This window comes from Cricetulus griseus (assembly GCF_003668045.3).
Source record: "Cricetulus griseus strain 17A/GY chromosome 1 unlocalized genomic scaffold, alternate assembly CriGri-PICRH-1.0 chr1_0, whole genome shotgun sequence".
Lineage (NCBI taxonomy): Eukaryota > Metazoa > Chordata > Mammalia > Rodentia > Cricetidae > Cricetulus > Cricetulus griseus.
Window position 1 is genome coordinate 140896693 of NW_023276806.1, and position 13053 is coordinate 140909745.

A 13053-nucleotide genomic window follows, 5' to 3' on the forward strand; every position below is an offset into this window, starting at 1 on the left:
CTGTTTTTCTATGAAAATATTTTAGATTTTGCAAATAATCTGGTAGCATGTACCTTTTCCTAGGCAGTTCTGGTGTGTACGCACAGATGACAGATGGGGGTAAGTTGGAATTCTTAGAGGTATCCTCACTCTCCTATGAGCTTGTGCTGTTCTGAGCTTTGTGCTATTGAAATACACAGCACATGGGTGTGGCACTTAATCTTATGTCAGCTTAGGTATAAGTTCACTATTCAAACCAGTATGGAGGTGATAATAGGTCTGTGGTGATGCATTATTTTTTATTAAAGTTTGCTTAAGGATTCAAAAAGCAGTCAGCCTCAAGCTATAGAAATCAGACAGTTGTGTTACACACCTTTAATTTCAGGACTCAGGAGACAAAGGCAGATGGATCTCTCTGAGTTCAAGGCCACCTAAGGCTACACAGATTGAATCTAAAAGAGTAACAGAGCTCACTCCTTTAATCCCAGCACTAGAGATATAAAATATAGGGTCTTCAGCAGTCAGCAGCCATGGTGAGTCGAGCACAGCAGTCTAGGATTAGTCTGAGGTTTGGTGGAGACAGGATCACCTTTCAGTCTGAGGTAGAGATAAGAGCTAATGACTGGCTGCTTTGTTTCTCTAATCTTCAGCTTGGAGCTTGAACCCCAATATCTGTCTCTGGGTCTTTTATTTATTGTGTTACACAGGTCAGTGTATGCAGATAGTCATGTAGCCTTCTATAGCAGTTTTCAAGTGATACTGTAATGTCTGTTTACACAGGAAGGTGACATGTATGCAGGTCAGCACCAATCTCTTTTGAACAAGTTTTATAAGCATTATTTGGTGTATGATAAGTGGGATGGAATTCATAATGGTCTTGAATAATAAGACTACAATTTATCTTATGAAATAACATTTTAAAAAGTATATTGTTTTTCTTTTACATTTCAGAGACATGTTTGTTAAATTATGAAAGCAAAGTAACATTTTACAATAGAAATTTTAAGTAGTAGGAAATACTGCTTTTAAGTAGTAGAAAATACTTCCTGAAAGAAAATGCTTTTTAAATAGTTTAAAATTTTTTTAAAGTAATCTTTAAGTTGCTTGTTAACAGTTTTTGAGAAATGCCCATGGGCCTAAGGTTTCATTTTCTGCAAATGTAACACACGTTCAGAAGACTTTGTGTTTTGTATAATTGCATTCTTAGTTTAGTAGAGGACTGGTTATGTGGTTTAACTGGTAGAGTGCTTGTCTAGCAGGCACAGTGCAGTGAGTTTAATCCTTAGCACCAGATAAACTGGGCCTGTGGCACATGCCTGTAGTTGAAGCTTTCCATGGATAGAGGCAGGTGGGCAGGCTGTACAAGGTGTCCTCATTAAGCACAGGAAGAGGCTGTAGTGATCTGAGTGGCATGGTGCAGCCTTGGGTTGAAAGCAGCTGTTAGGTAAATGTGAAGAGCATTGTTGACGCCTTTTTAAAAAGACGAACAAAAATATTTTGCCCCACTTTCTTGTTTAAGATGCTCCAAGCCATAGAAATGGGAAAAGCAAATGGTCGTTCCTGTTCAGTTTGGCAGACCTGAAATCAATCAAGCAAAGCAAAGAGGGTATGGGCTGGTCGTACTTGGTGTTCTGTCTAAAGGATGACGTCATCCTCCCTGCTCTGCACTTTCATCAAGGAGATAGCAAACTACTGATTGAGTCTCTCGAAAAATATGTGGTATTGTGTGAGTAAGTACCAAGTTCTTTTCTTTTCTTTCTTTTTTTTTTTTTTTTTTTCTGGTTTTTGAGACAGGGTTTCTCTGTGGCTTTGGAGGCCTGTCCTGGAACTCGATCTTGTAGACCACACTGGTCTCAAACTCATAGAGATCTGCCTGCCTCTGCCTCCTGTGTGCTGGGATTAAAGGCGTGCGCCACCACTGCCAGGCATTTTTTGGGGGGTGTGTGGCTCATGCCTTTAATCCCAGCACTGAAGAGACAGTGGCAGGTGGATCTCTGTGAGTTTGAGGCCAGCCTGATCTACAGAGTGCTGGGATTAAAGGCGTGTGCCACTAACTCCTGGCTCTAAGTTTTTTTTATGTACTGGAACAGGGTTATGGCATCAATCCCGACAAGCTATTTGTGCTTGTCACTGAGCATCAGCATCTTCACTTTCTGTGCCTTGTGTTTTGCATTAGTGACTGAATACCATTTTAGTATTTTGAACCTAAACCTTTTTATGTATTTGTTAGCTTTTTACATTTTTTATGTTACAGTTACTTATTGTTGTGCAAAAGAAGCATGGCTCCAGCCTTCATAACTTTGTAGAGAGATGTGCTTTGTGCACTTCATCACTTCTGTGACAGACTCCCAGACAAAAGCAGCTTTGGGAGGAAGGAGGGGTTTATGGTGGCTCTTAGTTGAGGTGTAGTGAACCACATGGAGAAGTCATGGTAGCCAAAGCTTGAGCACTGGTAATATTGCATCTGTCAGAAAGATGGGATGGGGACTTAGCTCAGCTGCTTCCCTCCTTCTTCAGGTCAGTACCCCAGCCCATGCAGGCTCTGCCCACATTTAAGATGGCTCTTCCCACCTCAGTTAAACTAATCTAGATAACCCCTCTGCCATGCCCAGAGGTTTGCCTCCTGTATGATTCAACATACTGCCATGTTTACAGTCAGTTACCACACCACCATCATTTAAATAAATGTCGAATGTCAGTTATAATAAACACTGAATGAAACAGATTTGGTATTGTAAGAACACACGGTATGGTCTTTTGAGGTAGTAGTAATTGAAACTCTGTGAAAAATGGAGCCAACCAAGGAGAGGAGATGGTGGAATGAGATGTACACATGTAAGAGTGATGGTAACTTTCAGTGATGGAGTCAAGAGAAATGCCAGCCAAGAGGACAAAGACTGTGCTTTGCTCTTCTGTTGGTTGCTGTGCTAGTTATTTTTCTATTGTGACAAAACACCATGCCTAAGGCAGCACCTAGAATCTTTTTTTTTTTTTTTTTTTTTTTTTGGCTTACAATTATAGAGGGTTTGGAGTCCATAGTAGCTGAGCTCTATGGAGCAGGAAGCTGAGTGTTCACATCTTGAACTTAAAGCACCAAGCAGAGAGTACACTTGAGAATGACATGAGGCTTTTGAAACCTCATAGCCTCCTCTCAGTAACTTAACTTCCTATATAGCAAGGCCACACCTCCTAAACCTACCCAAACAGCTCTACCACTGCAACCGGATGTTTAAACATCCGGTTTGTGCAGCCATTCTCTTTTCAGTAACCACAGTTGCAGTTGTTAAAATTATCATCTACCAAGCTGTGGCCTTTGTTGATGGAGAAGGTAGTTAGAAATGCTTATTTAAAAGGCTTAATCTCTAACCTCAGCCGCTTCCCCTAACAGAGGGTCCTTTTACACTTTGTGAATAGTCTGAAATGTGATTAGGTCTTTCTCTATTCCAGGATAGAAAGAAATGCCCTCTGTTTGCCTTTCTGTCACAAATTATGCATTGCATCAACTACATTATAGCTTGCCAGAAATTACACAATGAATACAAGTAGCAGGAAAAAAGATTCTCCAAATAGTTACCAGTATAAAAATTTATAAACTGAGTAGTGGTGGCACATGCCTTTAATCCCAGCACTCAGGAGGCAGAGGCAGGAAGATAGATTAGTTTATGTATAAGGTTTTGTTATTGTGAATATTCTATAACATGGATTTAAACACAGTTATTTATTTTTTAACGTGTTTTGCCTGTATGTATGTATGTGTATCACATATATGTCTGGTGTTTGTAGAGGCCAGAAGAGGACATCACATCTCCTAGAATGGAGTTGCAGACTCTTGTTAGCTGCCATTTGGATGCTGGGAATCAAATCCAGACCCTCTAGAAGAGTAGCCAGTGAACTTAAGGGATGAGCTGTCTGGAGAGATAGCTGGAGAGCTTTTGCAATGTTTTTTTTTTTTTTTTTTTTTAATTTAAGTTCATAGTCTTGGTTGACGTTGATTGTAGTGCTAGTTTATGTATTTCTTTAGCCATAAACATTTATTGGACATTCTCAAATAACATAATGTAGCTACTGGATCATCTCTATGTGTAAACATTGTCCAGCTGTGAAGTGCTTCAGAATTTTTGGGTGATATATTTAATATTGTGATTTTTTTTCCTTAAACTTTTAGCAGGTAGTGGTGGAGTTGCTGGTGCTAGCATCATTTTAAAGCTCATTTTACTGTTCCATTGAATTTTCAAATCTTGAATAATGTTATCATGAGAGATCAACTTCCCAGAATACATTCTTTGAGATTAAATCAGTGTGTGATAACTTGGCAGTTTTAAACATGTTCTGAAAACCAGTCCTTTTTCCAGTGAAGTTGCTCAGTAGTATTCTGTCCCTTGTCTACTGTACTTTTGAGTGGTTTGAGGGCATTTGAGCCTTAAATTTCTTGGTAGCTTTCCTCCAAGAAGGTAGCTCCAATAACCAGCAGTGTGCGATATAAAAGTGAAAGATTTCTGCTGCTTGTTGGAAATGCATTGTAGAGTTGGCTGAGCCCTAACGGCTGAAGAATGTATATTTTGTTCCATTTCTACAGCATAGGCAGGGCGGAGCTAGCCACTAGTGGTGGCAGTGGTGTCACACATTTTTAATCCTAGCACTTGGGTCTCATGCCTTTGTTCCCTGTACTTAGGAGGCACACTCCTTTAATCCCAGCACTAGGAGGTGGAATAGGAATATAAGGCTGGTGTCCATTCAGTCTGAGGATTTGGATTTGTAGAGACAGGAGTTTAACCTTTTTTGGTCTTAGGATTTCTTTGTGGTAAGAATGTTAGTGTCTGGCTCCTTTACTTTTCTGGCCTTTGAGCATTTAACCCAATATCTGACTCTGGGTCTTTATTAAGACCAATTAGAATTCACTCTACAAACTTGATGTTAGGAACAAAATCACTCCAGCACCAGCAGTGTTGTGCTAGAAAATACAATTCCTGCACTACCTGCTTTTTGGTGCTCATTTAAAAGTTGGCCTATTGTACTCATGACTTTTGAGAAGAGAATCCTTAGCTCTGTATTTTAAACACCCATCCTAATTCCAGAAAAACATTGAAAATGGTAATGCTTTGATTGTCCCTCAGCTTTTTTTCCTTTTTTTGAAAGCCAAGAATTTATTAGCTCCTGTTGTCTATACAGATACAGTGTTTGTGACCATGTAAGGAAAAGAGATCCTGTTTTGGATTTCATATCCCCTTTACCATTACTGCCTCATTCTGTTAGGTTAGAATTGAGATAACTGTTATTAAAGATCTTATCTCAGACATTTGCAGTGCACTAGAGGTGTATTGCAGCAGAAGACATAGTTTTTATTTTAAACATAGAACATTTATAGATTAATTACAACTGACTTACTGAGTTTTAAAACAATAGAATAAAGAGTGGTTCTTTTGTTTGATTCTGTGGAATTCAATGTCTTGTTTGGAAAGCACACTGTTTATTCTCTGGCTACTAAGAAGTGTGGAAAGATAACTGTTCCTGGAGCTTTAATAAGAAAACTAAAAGCATAGTCACTGAAAGTGTATAGATATATATCATTTTAAATACTATTGTATGTATGCATTTATTATTAATGGCTAACATCATTACCAGAGAACCTTGATGTTTTGTATTTTTAAACATTTTGTATTGTATACTAACAAGCTGTGGAACAAATTTGGAAACTGTTTCAAAATACATATTTTCTATTTTGTACATATTATATGCTTGAACCCTACAGTTTGGTTTCATCTGTTTATATGATGGCAATAACATATATACTGTAGAGTTTCCTATTGTAAAATCAATCCAAGAATTCAGTTTTATTGCAACATAAACACATTGGTGTTTTCACAAATAAAAATATAAAAAAATATATTTGTTATATTACATTTTAAAATTTAACATTTCATATTTTATGAAGTTTTCAAGCTTATAGTACTAGGTATTTGCTGATAGGTTACTAGGAAATGTCTAGAGCTAGACTTTTTTTGTTAGAAAAATTATGCAATAGTAATTATTGAGGAGATAATTGAAGTATTGTAGTATTTTCTAAAACCCCCTTTTTAATTACAGGTCACCACAAGATAATAGAACACTTCTTGTCAATTGTCAGAATAAGAGTCTTTCACAGTCTTTTGAAAATCTTCTTGATGAACCAGCATATGGCTTAATACAAGTATGCTTTTCTAGTCCTTAAATCTTTTATTTATCATTTGGATTCTGTCCTTTGTATTCTCATCGCTGACCTACTCAGAGCACAAAATAAGCAGAAGTATGTGTGTGATCTTTATGACACTGTGCTATGTAATCTTACAGCGTAATATGAAACTCTGGATATTCCCATGACCCATAATTATTCTTAAGCCAGGTCTCTGTTTTATCACAATGCTTAAGTAGGGCAACAGATTTTAATAAGCTTTTCATTTACCTGAAGGATCACAGAGTAAGCTATTTCAAACTAATGATTAGTTTAGAAAAAAAAAAGTGATCTGGACTTAACTTCCTGTCCAGACCTGCAGGACATCAACCTGGGGCAAGAGAGTCAGGGATAGGGAATGGGGACAAGAGATGCAGATAGAACAACCACAAGACAGGATTCTGATCAAGTGGCAAACTTTACTTTTCTCAGGCTAGCTTATATAGTCAGGATATGGGGAGGGACAAAATGGGTTGTTTGTACACCAGGTGTTGGTATAGGCAAGATGTTAGGAAGCCACAAAGAGGATGTTTGGCAGGGTAAAGAGTTCATGAGTAAGAGGTCTAGGAAGGGTTGCCTAGGTGACTGAGCCTGTGCATGGAGGACTGGGTCAAGTTGTTTCAGGAGCTGCTATGTAAAGGTTAATATATAACTATGTGGCCAGATAAGAATGGCCTATGATCTCATGCCCAGCCCTGAGATTTGGCTCCCAACAGTTTCCCATCTCAGTAGGTTATTAAAATGTATCTTGCTCCTCTAAATAGTTTAGGTATGGTCTTGCTTTCGGCCCAAACCGTGCACTGAACATGTGCTATCTGTGCGGTCCCTGACGGTTTTCACTCCCTTCTTCACTGGCACGTGCTTGAGTGCTTGCTCATTGGTCTCTAGCACTTTTCTTGACTTGGGAATGTAACGATTCACAATGTGAAGTGGAGACCTTAGAAAGGAGCAGGATGAGCAGGTTCATCACTCCTTAAAATAACATAAGTAACTTTTTAGTAAATGTAAACTAGCAGCCACTTTTGACTTTAGAAATAATCCTAGGATTAGTCATGGAAAGACTTTTGCTGTTTGCAGGACAGTTCTGCCCTACAAGAAATGATTCTTGACGTGAGTTTGCAGCTAATCTGATTAGATTAAAATATAAGCTCTTATCTAAATAAATTGAGCATTTAAGTTTATCACGTTTTGTGTTAGTTCGGTAGTGCACACTTAAGAAATACAATGTGTATTTTTTTTGTGAAGGCAGGACTGCTAGACAGAAGAAAGCTGTTGTGGGCCATTCACCACTGGAAAGTAAGCACTGTGTACATTTCTGTATGCAGATTGAATGAAGCCTGCAAAGCATTTGTTGATCTGCAATTCAATCAGTAGCATTAACTTTCCATTTATTATGCAATTTTAACCAAAATGGTTTAAGTTTAAATTTTTCTTTCTAGAGGAAAAAAAAAAAAGTTAATCATAGAGTACTCTGTTTTAGCTCTGATTTCCCTCTTTAAAGCTTTGCCTGTTTGCCACTTTTAGGATGGATTTGCTCCTTATTTTAATCAATAATGCTAATGTTTCTTTCTACTACTTAGAAAATTAAAAAGGATCCTTATACAGCAACTATGGTAGGATTTTCCAAAGTTACAAACTACATTTTTGATAGTTTGAGAGGAAGTGATCCCTCTACAAATCAACGACCACCTTCAGAAATGGCGGATTTTCTTAGTGATGCCATTCCAGGTCTAAAGATAAATCAGCAAGAAGAGCCGGGATTTGAAGTCATTACAAGAGTAAGTGGAGATTTTAAGTAGCTACTAACATTTTAATAGGAGAATGTATTCTGCATACTGAGTTTGCTATAATCCTAGGCTTGCTTATAATTACAAAATTATAAATTTCTAAGTTGTAGAACTTAATTAAAGGCTTTATCTTTAAATAGTATTTTTAAATTACCAGCATCTATTAATTGACTAAAAACTGTAGAAGTTGCCAAGTGGAACTAATGAATCATGAATCAATTTTGAGAACTGCAAGCTTCAGTTTGGAAGAAAAGCTATTTTAGATTGTGGTTAGTGGAATAATTATACATTGCATCTCTTCTAATAATATAACATTTGATTCTAGGCTTCCATAGAATTGATGTCACATGCTTTTACTCATGTAATTGAAAATCTGTGGCAGAACCTTTTTAACAACAAACACTTCTAGCCTATGGAATCTCTGAACTTGTATTCCAGTTATTGCTGTGTCATAGGAGGGGAAATGTGTGTAATGTTGGCTAATAAAGCTCATTAACTTCACACTGGAGAGCCAGGAAAGATACTAGTAGCATTAGAGCTCATGCTTGAGAAGCAGTGCTCAGGAGTTGTTATATATGCCTCGATTTCACCTTACAGGTGTGTGAGAAGCACTGTTATTTCTCTTCCTGTTTCAGATTGATTTGGGAGAGCGACCTGTTGTTCAAAGGAGAGAGCCTGTGTCCCTGGAAGAATGGACCAAGAGTGTTGACTCTGAAGGAAGACTCTTGAACGTGGAGAACATGAAGCAGAGGATCTTCAGAGGGGTACTGTAGCTCTGATCCTCATGTATCAATTTTCTGTTGGTTTGTTTGTGACCTCCTGTGCAGAAAGAATTGACTCTCATTTCTTTAATGAAAGATATAAAGTTTCTGTATTCAGTAGAAGAGTGGGGTGCTTACAGTGTCCTGTGTGTCCGTACCCCCCCCCCCCAGTTTGGATTGTTCATAAGTCTAGGAGAAGATACTTTTGTAAGTTACATGAAGAGGCTCACAACAGGGCGTTCTTCAGTAAGGTTGGGCTTGTGCAGCAACTTGACTGCCCACAGTCAAGTCTACTGTACTCTTGTCTGGCAACTGCTTTCATCCTCAGGGTCAGGGAATAGGAAACAAGATGTTATTCATTGAATTATTTTGGGGTATAACATTTAAATATTAAGTTTCCATTTATATTCAAGTTCTGTAAACTTAGGATATTCTTTTTTTCCTTTTTAAACTGTGATTAATATGAATTCTTTCTTCAGGGTCTTAGTCATTCATTAAGAAAGCAAGCATGGAAATTTCTTCTGGGTTATTTTCCTTGGGATAGTACCAAAGAGGAAAGAACACAATTACAAAAACAAAAAACGTAAGTAAATTATGCTTTTGTATGTTTATCAGAGAAATTGAAGTAACCTAACCATACAAATTAAGTTTATGTAAGGATTTGGAATAGACCAGGAAGTAGTAGAACAATTAGATTTCATCATTTCAATTTAAATATCAGAAGGAATGTAATTATTCATACCAGAAACACTTGTTTAGAAGGATCTTATTAGAGCCATGCTTGTAAAAATGTAAAAATATGGTAGAATTGTTGTCCTAGCTTCCTGTGCTAACTATATATCAGCCTTTGGATATTTAAAGACAACTATGTAGATAAACATTCAAATATATATATATATATATATATACATATATATACATATATATATATATATATATATATATATATATATGTATGTTAGCTTTAAGTTACCTTCCTTCCTTCCTTTTGTTTTTGTTCTTTTTTTTTTTTTTTTTGAGACAGGGTTTCACTGCATTTGTAGCCTGTCCTGGAACTTGCTCAGTATACTAGGCTGGCCTCAAACTCACAGAGATCCGCCTGCCTCTGCCTCCCAAGTTCTGGGATTAAAGGCGTGCACCACCACCATCCAGCTTCCCCAGGTGTCTTTGTGTCCAGTTTTTAGTGCAGCCTTTGATTTGAATCCATTCAGCCATTACGTGCATGTCCAAAGCCTTTCTTATGTCTTTTATTAACAAGTTTTCCAGGAAAATGGTAGGAAAACAAAGTTTTAAAGTTGGGTTTAAAAAGTTACTTGAATTCTTATTTATAATTATTCAAAAGCTTTAATGGCTAAAATATTTAATAAGTGGAATATGTTTAGAAATCATTTAAGAATTGTTTTCTCTTAAAGTGTACTGAAAATTCTAGCAGGGTTTATCCCATTCATTTCCTCTGTTTTCACATATGTCTAACCAAACATTTCACTGTAACATTTATAAACTAGATACTACTAATGTCATAAATACTCTGGTATACTGTGAATAGAGAACTCCAGCAAACAGTATTATCCCATGAGTCTCAGTGGCATTGTTGGTGTGTATTGTCTCCACAGGGATGAGTACTTCAGGATGAAACTACAGTGGAAGTCTGTCAGCGAGGAGCAGGAGAAGAGGAACTCTAGGTTGAGAGATTACAGAAGTCTGATCGGTCCGTTTGCTTAGTAACTTTTGAATTACAAGAGACTTTGATAAGATTAAAGAAGCAAAATACATGGGGCTCAAATCTGAATTGGGAAGTACATGGGCATGTTGTTAGTCTAGCAGGCCTGGAAATTCATCCTTTGCGTGTTTAAGTACTGATATACTTTCATTTCATAATGTGAATTAAGAAAAAGATTATTTGCTTATTTTAAAAGATTTATCATTTTTGTATCCCCTATGAAAGTGAGGTTTCACTTATTGAAAAATTAGAAACTAGATGACCAAAAAAGAAAATAAGAATTTTGTATCTGCTAGTTGGAGCTCATTATGGGTAATTGGCTTTGGATTATATAGCTTTTAATATATACTTCTCTCTCTTTCTCTCTCTCTTTCTCCCTCTCTCCCTCCTTCTTTCCCTCCCTCCCTCCTTACACACAAGCACACACACACAAACACACACGATGTAGGTAAGATAGGTGGATGACTGGGGCTTATTGGTCAGCTAGTCTCACCATTTAATGAGACCTGGGTTCAGTGAAAAACACTGTTTCAAAAGGAGTTGGGTGGAGCAGTGGTAACAGACACTTAAGATTGACTTTTGGGGGTCATGCACACTCATAACCTCCATGTACATGTGCAAAATGTATTCATGCACATCTCTGCATTGGAGGATGTAGGTTTTGTGGATTATGTGAAGAAGATGGATTTAAGTATGATGAAAAGCTATTGGAGAATTGTAAGAGCATGTTTATATTTTAACTGTTTTTTTTTTTTCTTTTTTTTCCTGCTATGTGAAAATGGATCCTATCAAGTTGTAATAGGAAAAAGAAAGTTGTCTAAGACACAAGTAGGATTAAGGAAGCTAGTTAGGAGATTAAAGTCTAAGCAAGAGATGGTAGTGCAGAGTTAGAGGACCCATGTTGATAGAATGTACAAGAATTTTGGTGTATTGAATCTTGAGTGGAAGACGTATTTTCTTGACTTGAGAAACCAGGTGCTCAGTATTGGCCAGTTACTCAGAAGCTTTTCAGCAGAATAGTAACATGACCAGAGTTATGGCTTACAGCACACTTGGCTGATGCCTGCAGAATAGTGTTAGAGGAACAGATGAAGTATAAGGAAGACCTTTGGGGGAAGCTACTAAGGTCCAGATGAGAGGCCATGGCTGCTGGAGGTCAGAGACTAACAAACAGCAGGAGGTTTGTGTGGACACTTGAAGCTGCAGTGTGCATCCTGCAGCTCCCTGGGGAGAGGGGCAGAGCAGAGGCGACAGGTCTTCTAGGCTTGTTTGTTTGTACTAGGCCCTGAATGTTTGGTGATGGAGCTCATGCATAGGAAGACTGGCTGGCCTTAGTCTCTGTCAGAGAAGCTCATTCATCATGGTGGGGGCGAGGGGAGGTGAGACTGAATCCCCACGTAGGCTGGGGTGTGCGTGTGCACACACGTGTGCGTGCATGCTTATGTGCCACATTGTATGTGTGGAGGTCAGAGGACAACTTAATGAGAGTCAGATCTCTGGGAACTTTTTCTTCCAGTAATTAAAGCTTGTGGAGAAGTGAAATTAATAAGAAATTTTATGCTTGTTAGATAAATACTTTATGTAAGAATCTGTTTTTAGAAATGTGTGATTTTCTTTAGAAAAAGATGTTAACAGAACGGATCGAACAAACAAGTTTTATGAAGGCCAAGATAACCCAGGACTGATTTTGCTTCACGACATTTTGATGACCTACTGTATGTATGATTTTGATTTAGGTGAGTTCTGTAAGGTTTTGATTTAAATAAAGACTTCCGTGTGTTTATTTTAGAATTTAAATTTATTAGCTGGTTTGGAAATGGTAAGAAGTCTATAAAGCTATGACTCCAAAGGAGAGCCCTAGGTTGCCACAGCAAGCCACAAGAAGCACTGTGGAATTACTTTAATTTTTTGAGAGAATTGTAGTAATACCTTCAGGACTCTACTGTATTAGCTGAAATAGTTTTAGGGATTTTGCAGTAGCTTGCTCCATTTCTTTTGATGAAACTACTTATTTGTAAGGTTGGATGTTTGGCCTTGCTGTGTTAAAAAAAAAAAAAAAAAAAAAAAAAACGAGGGGTATGGGTGAAGATGGTGACGTATTTCAAGCTCAACAGGTGCTTATTAGTTCAACAGACAGAAACACAGGCTGAACATTGCTTCCCTGAACAGTTTGGACCAGGTATTTCAGAACTCATATCTTCTTGGGTTTTGAGAGGTTCTAGGTGGTGAGGGAAGCTACTCAGATCCCCTGGACTGGAGACTGTTTTCCTGTATTTGGAGAAGGTTGCCCTCCGAGTGCAAAACTTCAGGAATGAGTTGCAGAGTGGTAATGGAGGAAGCAGTCACCCTTGCAGCCAGCCAGATGAGCTGAATCAACTCTGGTGATGAGTGGGGTGACAAATGTACTCAGGTCTCCCTCACATCAGACTTTGGAATTTGAGTGTGTACATAGACATCACTTTGGGCTTCCCTAATTTGGAAATCTGAAATCCATCAAAATCTGAAAACCTCGGCCCTTGGTTGAGCTATTTGGAATAAGTGTGTCATAAATGGAGCTGTTAGTTATTTCTTGAAGATTAGGAAGACATTAACAATGCA

At 37.8% G+C, this 13053-nt stretch overlaps 1 protein-coding gene across 1 annotated transcript in view; it reads left to right on the forward strand.

The window, feature by feature from the left end:
• The window catches only part of Tbc1d15 (TBC1 domain family member 15), a 51826-nt gene that overhangs the window by 23951 nt on the left and 14822 nt on the right, over positions 1-13053 (forward strand). The window contains exons 5-11 of the mRNA XM_027392394.2: positions 1499-1709; positions 6064-6166; positions 7768-7965; positions 8610-8738; positions 9215-9318; positions 10349-10443; positions 12075-12191. Coding sequence (XP_027248195.1) covers positions 1499-1709; positions 6064-6166; positions 7768-7965; positions 8610-8738; positions 9215-9318; positions 10349-10443; positions 12075-12191 — 957 coding nt within the window. The remainder of the gene's footprint in view (positions 1-1498; positions 1710-6063; positions 6167-7767; positions 7966-8609; positions 8739-9214; positions 9319-10348; positions 10444-12074; positions 12192-13053) is intronic.